At 42.8% G+C, this 12,465-nt stretch overlaps 1 protein-coding gene across 3 annotated transcripts in view; it reads left to right on the top strand.

The window, feature by feature from the left end:
- The window catches only part of LOC126470904 (ligand of Numb protein X 2-like), a 492,663-nt gene that overhangs the window by 214,875 nt on the left and 265,323 nt on the right, over positions 1-12,465 (top strand). For all 3 annotated transcript variants that reach the window (XM_050098936.1, XM_050098935.1, XM_050098934.1), the window contains one exon: positions 405-520. In XM_050098936.1, the coding sequence (XP_049954893.1) occupies positions 405-520 (116 nt within the window). The remainder of the gene's footprint in view (positions 1-404; positions 521-12,465) is intronic.

Here is a 12,465-nt window from a genome sequence, read left to right on the forward strand (position 1 = left end):
TCTGGATTGTGGATGTGGTACTTTTCATGCTTCATTTCCACAGTCTTACGTGTCTGACAGGGCGGTGTAGCGCAATGGTTAGCACACTGGACTCTCATTCGGGAGCACGACGTTTCAAACCCGTGTCCGGCCATCATGATTTAGATTTTCCGTGATTTTCCAAAATCGCTTAAGGAAAATGCCAGAATGGTCCCTTCTAAAGGGCACGGCCGCTTTCCTTCTCCACCCTTCCCTAATCCGAGCTCGTGCTCCGTCTCTAATGAGCTCGTTGTTGACGGGCCGTTAAACACTAACCTCCTCCTTTATTAGTGCCGTCAATAACCAAAATTATTAGCCACTAGTCATGAAAAATTACCATACTACTAATGTTGAAATAGCTTTCAGTGTATGCTTCATTTTCTCAGGTGCCCGGCGACTGTGAATCCGGAGAAAGCCCAGACTCAGCACCAAGTTAACAAAAGTTCCTCTTGCTCATCCCGGCCACGCACAAAATCCGTCCAACACGATGTCCATCAAAAAGGTACCGTAAACAATAACCACTTTCAGAGTGTCCTTTAATGTTTGTAATTAATAAGCTGTTGGATAGTACGAACCACACTTGAGAAATGGTTTGTCTTCATCGGCGCATGGTAACACGACGTTTTTGCCCAAAGACACTCAATTTTTTCCTACTCCCAATGAAATTTTAACTGATTATTGATCGAAATACAACAGAAATTAGCATCCATCCATCGTCATCGGTCGAGATCCAAGAAAAACTTGACGTCTGTAGCCCAGTAATTCTAGAGGATGGATACTCAGCAGTTGAATATACGGATGATTTGCAATACTTTTGCGGGCGACATGTTGTTGTCTACAGCGTTTGACTCTGAACAAGGTAGTCTGGCTACACCTTCGACTTAGTGTCACGTGGAAAGCCTCGGAGATGGAGTGTAGCGTGCGGAGGGCAGCAACGAACTGGTCGTGATGAAATGAAATGCGTTGTCGCGCTCTGTTGTCATGCCGACGACATCGCAACCACGTGACACCCACAGTTTCATTCGCCGTGGTGTGTGTGTGTGTGTGTGTGTGTGTGTGTGTGTGTGTGTGTGTGTGTGTGTGTGTGTGTGTGTGTGTACTGACGAAGGCGGCGGCCGAAAACTGTATGTGAGTGTCTTTTACTCAATGGTGCAACTTGACGTGTCTTCTTTACGGTTAGTAGCAAACTGTCTTTTCCTATATTGTTAACTGCCGATGAGTTACGAAAGATGCAGTGCTCACTAAATGCCTTTATTTTTTATTTTCTGGCAACAGATTTTGGAGTAAGTGGTAATAAACAAATTGTTTCCTTCAACATACGTAGTACATGATGACCGTGGCGGTCCAAATAGAAGAATTCGGGCGCTCATGGACACTTACGCTGCCCTCATCTTCCTGCGCACCTTCAGTGATCGGAATTGGAGTAAGGGCGAAAATAGTACAATAAAAACAGACCCGGCAATGCTTCGCAATTTCTAAATGTGCATGGGAACTAGATATACATCCTAAGTCAGTCAAGAACTTTAAGAGATATTTGCTAACAACATTTCGTCTTTGTATATTATTATATACCTCATATATTTAAAAATTTAGCTTGTGTCCGTCCGAACGTTTATTAGAATATCATGCAAAAATTTGGAGTAAATTGGCTGCTCTTTTCATTCGTTGTAGGTCATGTGTGTTGTTCCTTATTGCCATTCGATAATGTTGCTGGAGTTCATCAATGTTTTTGTAAGTTTTCCTTTACCATTTAGTCTTTCCATCCGATAACTTCTGTTTTCCTTTTGTCTGCTTCAACTTCCGAAGGCGTGTTCCCATCCGTTTTTGAATGTGGCCCACACATTCAATCTTCAAAGTATGCTTTTCACCATAAGGTTGGCTTTCCAGGACTGATTTGAAGGCCTTCGAATCACCATCCCCCATGTACTTAGTGTAGCACACACACCTCTTTCGTGCTGTGAGCGTCTGAACATAGAAACAGCTGCATCAGCCTACACGTCCCCACTAGTTCCCTCATAATTCTTGCCACAATTTGTTTTATGACTTTCATTTGTTCCATTGTCAACTGATTTACACTGATGTCAGTATTTATTTAGCACTTGGATGTCTAAAATTTTACCTGTGTCTGCAGTAGTGACAGTTGCAACTGCGTTTTTAGATGTGGGGCCTCTCTTTTGCCATGTACCATCAACTGCCACAGATAAGTCTGTTGTGTTATTTAATTCTGCTGCTTCTTTAGCAGAGACTTTCATAGAAGCAACAGCAAAAGATTTGACATATTCACCAATTACTTCTGTGTACTTACCTGATCTGGTTGGTGGGTTTGACAAGTTCAGCGTCGCACATAATACTTCAACTGCAGTCATCCTTTACCTATTCACCTCATTCCATACAAGAATCTAACATTGCTCTCAAACAAGTCATTCTTGCGCTTTTGAGAAGTCCAAAATGACGTAGAGGGCCTGCAAATTTTGCACTGAACAACAAGTTTGTTAGCTAGTCCAGTCCTTGTACATGTGTCCTCAAAGATGCTAATTTGCCACCACAAACCTTGCATGATACACCATCTTCTAAAAGTTGTCCTAACACACTCAAATCTAATAAAACATAACCTATACTATTTACATGATCTCCTTTGTCAATAAATAAATCCTCATGGTTTCCAAGTTTCCTCCTCGAAACACTAGTAGGCGTGTCCCTTTCCTGTGTCTGTGAAACATCTATTTTAGGATCAGTTGTATGCTGATTTCACTGGAAACATCGCTTCATAAAATAACTCTTTCTTTTCGTCATTTTGAAAAGAGGTATAACAACGTGTAATAGTACACCAAACCACTGTGTTTACTGTTCAACACCTGTAAAACACTACACCCACTTAGTAAATCCACAAGATGCGTGTGCAATACTGTCGTTTCTGTGTACACAGTGGATCCAACCTCTTAACATAAATTCAAGGAATAAATAGCTGAAAACCACAGCCTTGTAGATTGAATAGTTCCAGAGATAGCAAGTCAGTTCAGAAAGACCGGAGTTTTTTACACTTGCACTATTAACTTTGAAATGATAGAAACTACACTTCCAATTGGAGTTAATCGACAAATGATACAGAAATTGAGAACCATGCTGCAATGTCATTGGCTGATAGCATCACGAGATCGACACAATGTGACGTTTTGTTGACGTGATAAGTCGTCGGGAGCAGTGGTTTAGAACTCGAGAAATTGAATAAATGCATTGAAATTACGGAGAAACCTGGTAAAAATGCGAAAATTGAAGCAAAACACCTAAAATTGAGGAAAATACACCTTGGAAGTGTGCTCATTTTGTCATCAAAAACAGTATTGTTGACCGAGTTCATAGTTTTACTCAGTTGGATGTTACGAAATAACGAGGACGGAGGGATGCAAATTATACACTACTGGCCATTAAAATGGCTACACCACGAAGATGACGTGCTACAGACGCGAAATTTAACCGACAGGAAGAAGATGCTGTCATATGCAAATGATTTGCTTTTCAGAGCATTCACACAAGGTTGGCGCCGGTGACGACACCTACAACGTGCTGACACGAGGAAAGTTTCCAATCGATTTCTCATACACAAACAGCAGTTGACCGGCGTTGCCTTGTGAAACGTTGTTGTGATGCCTCGTGTAAGGAGGAGAAATGCGTACCATCACGTTTCCGACCTTGATAAAGGTCGGATTGTAGCCTATCGCGATTGCGGTTTATCGTATCGCGACATTGGTGCTCGCGTTGGTCGAGATCCAATGACTGTTAGCAGAATATGGAATCGGTGGATTCAGGAGGGTAATACGGAACGCCGTGCTGGATCCCAAAGGCCTCGTATCACTAGCAGTCGAGATGAAAGGCATCTTATCCGCATGGCTGCAACGGATCGTGCAGCCACGTCTCGATCCCTGAGTCAACAGATGGGGACGTTTGCAAGACAACAACCATCTGCACGAACATTTCGACGACGTTTGCAGCAGCATGGACTATCAGCACGGAGACGATGGCTGCGGTTACCCTTGACGCTACATCACAGACAGGAGCGCCTCCGATGGTGTACTCAACGACGAACGTGGGTGCACGAATGGCAAAACGTCATTTTTTCGGATGAATCCAGGTTCTGTTTACAGCATTGTGTTGGTCGCATCCGTGTTTGGCGATATCGCGGTGAACGCACATTGGAAGCGTGTATTCGTCATCGCCATACTGGCGTATCACCCGGCGTGATGGTATGGGGCGCCATTGGTTACACCTCTCGGTCACCTCTTGTTCACATTGACGGCACTTTGAACAGTGGACGTTGCATTTCAGATGTGTTACGACCCGTGGCTCTACCCTTCATTCGATCCCTGCGAAACCCTACATTTCAGCAGGATAATGCACGACTGCATGTTGCAGGTCCTGTTCGGGCCTTTCTGGATACAGAAAATGTTCGACTGCTGCCCTGGCCAGCACATGCTCCAGATCTCTCACCAATTGAAAACGTCTGGTCAATGGTGGCCGAGCAACTGCCTCGTCACAATACGCCAGTCACTACTCTTGATGAACTGTGGTATCGTGTTGAAGCTACATGGGCAGCTGTACCTTTACACGCCATTCAAACTCTGTTTGACTCAATGCCCAGGCGTATCAAGGCCGTTATTACGGCCAGTATTCTGGGTACTGATTACTCAGGATCTATGCATCCAAATTGCATGAAAATGTAATCACATGTCAGTTGTAGTATAATATATTTGTCCAATGGATACCCGTTTATCACCTGCATTTCTTCTTGATGTAGCAATTTTAATGGCCAGTAGTGTAGCTTGCCGTCGGATGTAAAAAGTCTGCCGGCCGCGGTGTTCTAGCGGTTCTAGGCGCGCAGTCCGGAACCGCGCGACTGCTACGGTCGCAGGTTCGAATCCTGCCTCGGGCATGGATCTGTGTGATGTCCTTAGGTTAGTTAGATTCAAGTAGTTCTAAGTCCTAGGGGACTGATGACTACAGTAGTTAAGTCCCATAGTGCTCAGATCCATTTGAACCATTTGTAAAAAGTCTGTGATTTTATTTCCGACATGTGAATAGATAGCGTGAAAGCCGCTGTTCTGTGTTGATATTTGTGTGTCAGAAATGTATGTAATACCCACATGCATGACAGTTTATTTACAAGACTTCCACAGATGCTAATTTTGAGCGTGCGGGCTACGAGAGGCTGCTGTGGTGGGTACGGGGACGGGAGTGGCCGGCACCAGCATACTGAATAGCGATCACCCGCAGTGAGCTCACCGGCTCCAGTGCCCACCTGGTCTTGGCATGTCTGCCCCTCTCTCAAGTGCAACTACTCGAGCTATCTGTTTCCACTTCAAGACATAGCCGAGGGCTGTATCATGCTGCTGGCTGTTCCATGATGATTAGTCAAGTATTTCACTACTGTTCCAGGGGCTGGCATTTCCCAGAAACACGTTTGATTCCTGCAGACCTGAAACAGTAAGTCATTGTCAACCCAACATGGAACAAAGCAGAACGCCTGCAGTGAATGGAGGTCTTTGTGTACCATTAGCGACAGAATGGAATAGGTCTGGAAAACCGGTATCACTATGTATGGGGGAGGAGAGGGAGGGAAGACGGGAAATAGGATGGGAAGTAAGACTGTACCTAATCTGCTTAGTCTCTACCCACTTGGCAAGGCAGAAACATACGCAGCTGTTGCCATTCTCTCCTGGTGAGATCTTTTGGGGTCGGCTTTTGCGATAGTTGTGTTATTACAATGATTTTCCTCAATTCCCAGTGTGTGTGTGTGTGTGTGTGTGTGTGTGTGTGTGTGTGTGCGCTGCATTGTGATCTGTTGTTTACGAGTTGAGTTTTTTTGGATGTATAGCTAGAGCAGTGAAGCATTTTTTGTCAGTTGTGGTGTAGTGTGTATTGACCTTCCTACACTTCAATGACTTCAGTGATTGTTTGCTGCCCTATCCATCTGGAAAACATTCATGTAGTAATTTTCTACTGACATGGGCAGATAATAATTGGATATCGAAAACGGGGCGCAAAACTGTGAAGCCGTGACGCTAGCACTGCGCGACCTCTTCGGTTGAACCATTTACTCATTCAAAGACACAGATATTACCTCGAAAAACTTGACCGTCCTTTTCTCAGAAACAATTGAGTATCTACGAATAAGCCGATACATGTGCTCGCTTATTTTGAACCCTCTTCCGCTGAGTGAAGTTTCTGGGAAATCGGGTTGTGGCACCTCCGTGTTCTCCTCGTGAGTTGTAGATTATCCACATTGCAGTACTTGTTCAGTATCAGGTTCACTATTGAAAGTTTCTCTCGAAATATTCACGAAATCGTGACGAATGCAACAATCATGTTTGGCGAAATACGACGCCAATTTAATGTCATCTAGTTGGAAATCAGAGGCAAATAAACAACATAGGTATATAAATTGACATTTATCGACTATTACTGGCATCTGAACCTCTATCAAACGCCTGGAACATAACAACTGCGATGACTGAATTGTAGTACACAGCTTATAGTGGTAAGTTTATGAAGTTACGAAGGTATATTACTGGGTTCGCCAAGAGACTGTTGAAGCGCCTCCATACTACTCCTGTTCCGATTTTGCGGAAAGTGAAGCTATAAGACGAAAAATGTGTATTTCATGTTGCATGCAATGGCTAAGATACGGGGTGTTTAGAAGAATCACGAAATACTTCAGAATCCTTAAAGACCAAAATGAAATGGTATAAAGTCGAGCAACCGTGACGGGATGCATTTAATTTACTGAGCGGTGTTAGAACCGATTGTTATGAGTATCGTCTGTGTCAAATGTGGCTGGTATAACGCCAAGTTTATGTAGCCAAAGAAACTGAAAGTGAGTTTTTTTTTTAATTTTTCGTAACAAATGATGTCGTAGGAACATTCGTTCTTCATTGAGTTCTTCTTGCGATTGTCAAATAAGAAGAATCTCTAAAATATATAACCCTCACATTAACTGCATGCTGTCTGCAGCTGAATGCTGGTGTAGTTATTGCCCTTCTCGATTGAGTATTAAAAAAAGCTTGCTGTCACGTTTGCGATTTTAGCGAGCTGTCACGGTTTATCATGTGCCCAGCCAGTCCCGGTTATTATCGAATGTGTGCTGCGTGCAGTCACGTTCTGTTTCCTGCCGTCCTATCCGATCACCGTAAGCCAGGTAATCGATAAACGGTTGACTGCACCAGCAGCACGAGGTCACCTAACATGGGCTCACTGACACCATGCTTATAGCTGAGTGAATTTGTCTAGCGTTGTCAGAGTAACTGCCAGATGATGTTTCATACAAATCATTTTCTAGGGCTGCTAATGTAACTTTTTTTGAGGTCCGTGAATTTCTTCAAATTAATAAACTTTGAGTCACTTTTTGTTACCAGGTAAAACTTGGCGGTCACATTTCAACAGAACGTTCCCCTCTTTAGATATGTGTGTAAGTAATTTTCGTTGAATAGAATGTAGCTAGACCATCCACTCATTTTTAAATCGCAATGTAAGTACCGAAAATTCACGGAATGTTGCCGGAACCCGTCGCTTCTTGTGACTATTTCTGGGTTCCTGTTGGTACTGGGTACCGATCACTGTTCACAGCAGATTATTGCTTACCTACTGTCTACTTAGATTTAGTGCTTTAATATACAGAATTTATCAAAAAGAATCATTCAATTTAAAAAATCGTAACTGTTATATTATTTGAGATATGTGCGTGAACAACCTGTTGTTCGAAAGAGCAAACTCTCGAGTTTTACACGGTTCCCGCTAGATGGCAGCAATGTACCCCCATTTCAGTTCTAGTAAAAATGGTGTTGGGACAACAGAAAGCGTTTTGTGTTCTACGTTTTGCGCAGTGCGGATCAGTAATAATTGTTCAGCGTGACTTTCGTACCAGGTTTGTTGTGGATCCATCTACACTACAGAGCGTTAGACGATCGCATGAACAATTCCGAGAAACGGGTTCTTTATGTAAAGGCAAATCACCGGGCTGTCCCCGAGTGTCTGACAGACGTCGAACGCATCCGCCATTGTTTCACAAGGAGTCTGCAGAAATGCTCGAGAACTTTATTTTCCCACAGTTAGAGACTGATTCAAGCGACTTCATTTACCCAAAGGATGGGACACGGCCACACTGGTACCTGCAAGTGCGGGAATTTTTAAATCAAAGCATACTGTACTAAATGATTGAGCCTTACAGTGCTGACCTCCAAGGTCACCGGACCTGACTGTATGCGATTTTTTTTTTTGTGGGGGCTTATAAAAGACTATGTTTATGTGCCCCCCTTACCAACAACAATGAATGAACAGAGGCATCGCATAACAGCAGCTGTGGAAGCTGTAACTCAAGACATGTTCGCTGCAATGTGGGAACAATTTGAATACCGTATTGACATATGCCGTGCATCTCAAGGGGTGCGTATTTAATACCTGTGCAAAGTTATGAAAAAAAAAAAACTTTGAGTTTCCCGTTCATCAAAAAACAAAATTCATTGTATATGTTTATTAGTTTCAGAAATATAGGCGTGCCAAATCAGATAGTTCTTGTTGATACACCGTGCATGACTTCGCGCAAACGAGACCATGATGCAGGGCTTGCTCCACAGAAGCAAAAGAAATGTGTGCGAATGAACCCAACTGCAAAAGAGATCTTAATAACTTAACTTTTTAGTAATTTGTAATGTCCACTATCGCCTAAAACTAGTTAACATATCTGTAAATACTACAGAGCAATTTCTCATCCTGGACAGGTTTGAGGGAAAGAAATGGCCATCTAGCCGTTCGTTGGAGCGATTTAAGGCTCATATATCACATTCGACCGACAGTTCACACCCGATTCTCATTTTGGCCATAATCCGCGAAGTAATTTCTCGTATATTTCCTTCGTTTCGTCCATTAGACATGAGATGCAGGGGCGGCCGCAGTGTGCTGCCAGTGGGGACAGTTGTCCCTAATGAGAATTCGTTTATTTTTATTATATGAGAAAGGACCTGTAACGTCAGGTACTGAATTTTTACGCCTAAAACATCTGGAAAGTTGTCGTCAAAATGACCTGCAAATACCGATAAAATAGCATAAAAATGATCTAAAACCTATGTAAAGTCTGTTACAAAATGAGCTAGTGTACTTGAAAATGTAGGATGTTCCAGCTGAAATTACACAAAGGATAAAAAAATTTAAAATCATTATATTTTTCTTTAAGAAATTTCATTCTTTGAAAATGTACAAAAATTGTTCTCGAAAGGGAGAGGACGTCTGTTGTTGGGCAAGACTTGTTAGAGTACCTTTCAACAATGTTTTCCTTTAGTGTAAAGAACGAATGTAAAGAATCTGCACACGAATATCGGTATTTCACAAATGGACATTTTTGTTTGGTACAATTTTGACACATAATACCAATATTTTGCCTGGTACAAGTTAAGAACATTGACGCAGCAATGGTACGAAGTAGCTCAACGATCAGTTTATATTCAGCACATAGGATTACGCTTAATGATTAACATAGGTATGTACTTCCTAGAGGCATGTGCATTGTTCGTTGTTGCTAACACTGAAGGAATGAATTCTTGTGTCGTAAATGGACGTGAAACACAAACATGTAAAAAATGAAGTACAGTCATAAAAGTGCCATAAGCCTTGAAAAACTAAATACAGTACGGTATCTATAGAGTGACAATTATTGAACTATATGAAATAAAATCGTCATAACATATGAACGCTATCGGGTGGCGAAATGTAGGGTCCCCCCCAATAGGTCAGGCGTGCACTACACGCAGGAAGCGGCTACAAGGGCAGCGAAGTACGTGTGGAGTGCACATGTGGGTTTTTGAAGTTAGAGAAATCCCTCCCTAGGCCCGGCAAGACGCATCCTGAGACGCGACGAAGTAGTAGTAGGCAAAACGCAACAGGGAATAACAATATTAATGTGGTACCTAATAGTAAACTGCAGGAGCGTCTACACGAAGGTCCCAGAACTGCTCTCATTAATAAATGGTCACAATGCCCACATTGTACTAGGGACGGAAAGTTGGCTGAAAACAGATGTAAACAGTAATGAAATTCTAAACGCGGATTGGAATGAATACTGCAGAGACAGGCCGGACAGTGAAAGGGGAGGCGTTTTTGTAGCGATAAAAAGTGCAATAGTATCGACGGAAATTGACGGAGATCCGAAATGTGAAATAATTTGGGTGACGGTCACGGTTAAAGCAGACTCAAACATAGTAATTGGATGTCTCTATAGGGCCCCTGGCTCAGAAGCTGTTGTGGCAGAACACCTGAAGGAAAATTTGGAAAATATTTCGAGTAGATTTCCCAACCATGTTTTAGTTTTGGGTGGAGATTTTAATTTACCAGATATAGACTGGGAGACTCAAACGTTTATAACGGGTGGCTGGGACAAAGAATCCAGTGAAAATTTTTTAAGTGCATTATCTGAAAACTACCTTGAGCAGTTAAACTGAAAACCGACTCGAGGTGATAACATATTAGACCTTCTGGCGACAAACAGACCCGAACTATTTGAAGCAGTTAACGCAGAACAGGGAATTAGCGATCATAAAGCGGTTACAGCATCGATGATTTAAGTCGTAAGTAGAAATATTAAAAAAGGTAGGAAGATTTTTCTGTTTAGCAAAAGTGACAAAAAGCAGATTTCAGAGTACTTGACGGCTCAACACAAAAGTTTTATCTCAAGTACAGATAGTGTTGAGGATCAGTGGACAAAGTTAAAAACCATCGTATAATATGCATTAGGTGAGTACGGTATGTGCCAAGCAAAATCATAAGAGATGGAAAAGAGCCGCCGTGGTACAACAACCGAGTTAGAAAACTGATACGGAAGCAAAGGGAGCTTCACAGCAAACATAAACATAGCCAAATCCTTGCAGACAAACAAAAATTACACGAAGCGAAATGTAGTGTGAGGAGGGCTGTGCGAGACGCAGTCAATGAATTCGAAAGTAAAGTTCTATGTACTGACTTGGCAGAAAATCGTAAGAAATTTTGGTCTTATGTCAAAGCGGTAGGTGGATAAGAACAAAATTTCCAGAGACTCTGTGACCAAAATGGTACTGCACCAGAGGATGACAGACTAAAGGCCGAAATACTAAATGTCTTTTTCCAAAGCTGTTTCACAGAGGAAGACTACACTGTAGTTCCTTCTCTAGATTGTCGCACAGGTGACAAAATGGCAGATATCGAACTAGACGACAGAGGGATAGAGAAACAATTAAAATCGCTCAAAAGAGGAAAGGCTGCTGGACCTGATGGTATACCAGTTTGGTTTTACACAGCGTACGCGAAGGAACTTGCCCCTTCTTGCAGCGGTGTACCATAGGTCTCTAGAAGAGCGTAGCGTTCCAACCGATTGGAACAGGGCACACATGTCATCCCCGTTTTCAAGAAGGGACGTCGAACAGATGTGCAGAACTATAGACCTATATCTCTAACGTCGATCAGTTGTAGAATTTTGGAACACGTATTATCTTAGAGTATAATGACTTTTCTGGAGACTAGAAATCTACTCTGTAGGAACCAGCATGGGTTTCGAAAAAGAATATCGTGTGAAACCCAGCTCGCGCTATTCGTCCACGAGACTCAGACGGCAATAGACACGGGTTCCCAGGTAGATGCCGTGTTTCTTGACTTCCGCAAGGCGTTTGATACAGTTCCCCACAGTCGTTTAATGAACAAAGTAAGAGCATATAGACTATCGGACCAGTTGTGTGATTGGATTGAAGAGTCCCTAGATAAGAGAACGCAGCATGTCATTCTCAAGTAAGAGTGATTTCAGGTGTGCCACAGGGGAGTGTCGTAGGACCGTTGCTGTTCACAATATATACAGGGTGTTACAAAAAGGTACGGCCAAACATTCAGGAAACATTCCTCACACACAAAGAAAGAAAATATGTTATGTGGACATGTGTCCGGAAACGCTTACTTTCCATGTTAGAGCTCATTTTATTACTTCTCTTCAAATCACATTAATCATGGAATGGAAACACACAGAAACAGAACGTACCAGCGTGACTTCAAGCACTTTGTTACAGGAAATGTTCAAAATGTCCTCCGTTAGCGAGGATACATGCATCCACCCTCCGTCGCATGGAATCCCTGATGCGCTGATGTAGCCCTGGAGAATGGTGTATTATATCACAGCCGTCCACAATACGAGCACGAAGAGTCTCCACATTTGGTACCGGGGTTGCGTAGACAAGAGCTTTCAAATGCCCCCATAAATGAAAGTCAAGAGGGTTGATGTCAGGAGAGCGTGGAGGCCATGGAATTGGTCCGCCTCTACCAATCCGTCGGTCACCGAATCTGTTGTTGAGAAGCGTACGAACACTTCGACTGAAACGTGCAGGAGCTCCATCGTGCATGAACCACATGTTGTGTCGTACTTGTAAAGGCACATGTTCTAGCAGCACA

The sequence above is a fragment of the Schistocerca serialis genome, chromosome 3 (genome assembly GCF_023864345.2).
Source record: "Schistocerca serialis cubense isolate TAMUIC-IGC-003099 chromosome 3, iqSchSeri2.2, whole genome shotgun sequence".
Classification (NCBI taxonomy): domain Eukaryota; kingdom Metazoa; phylum Arthropoda; class Insecta; order Orthoptera; family Acrididae; genus Schistocerca; species Schistocerca serialis.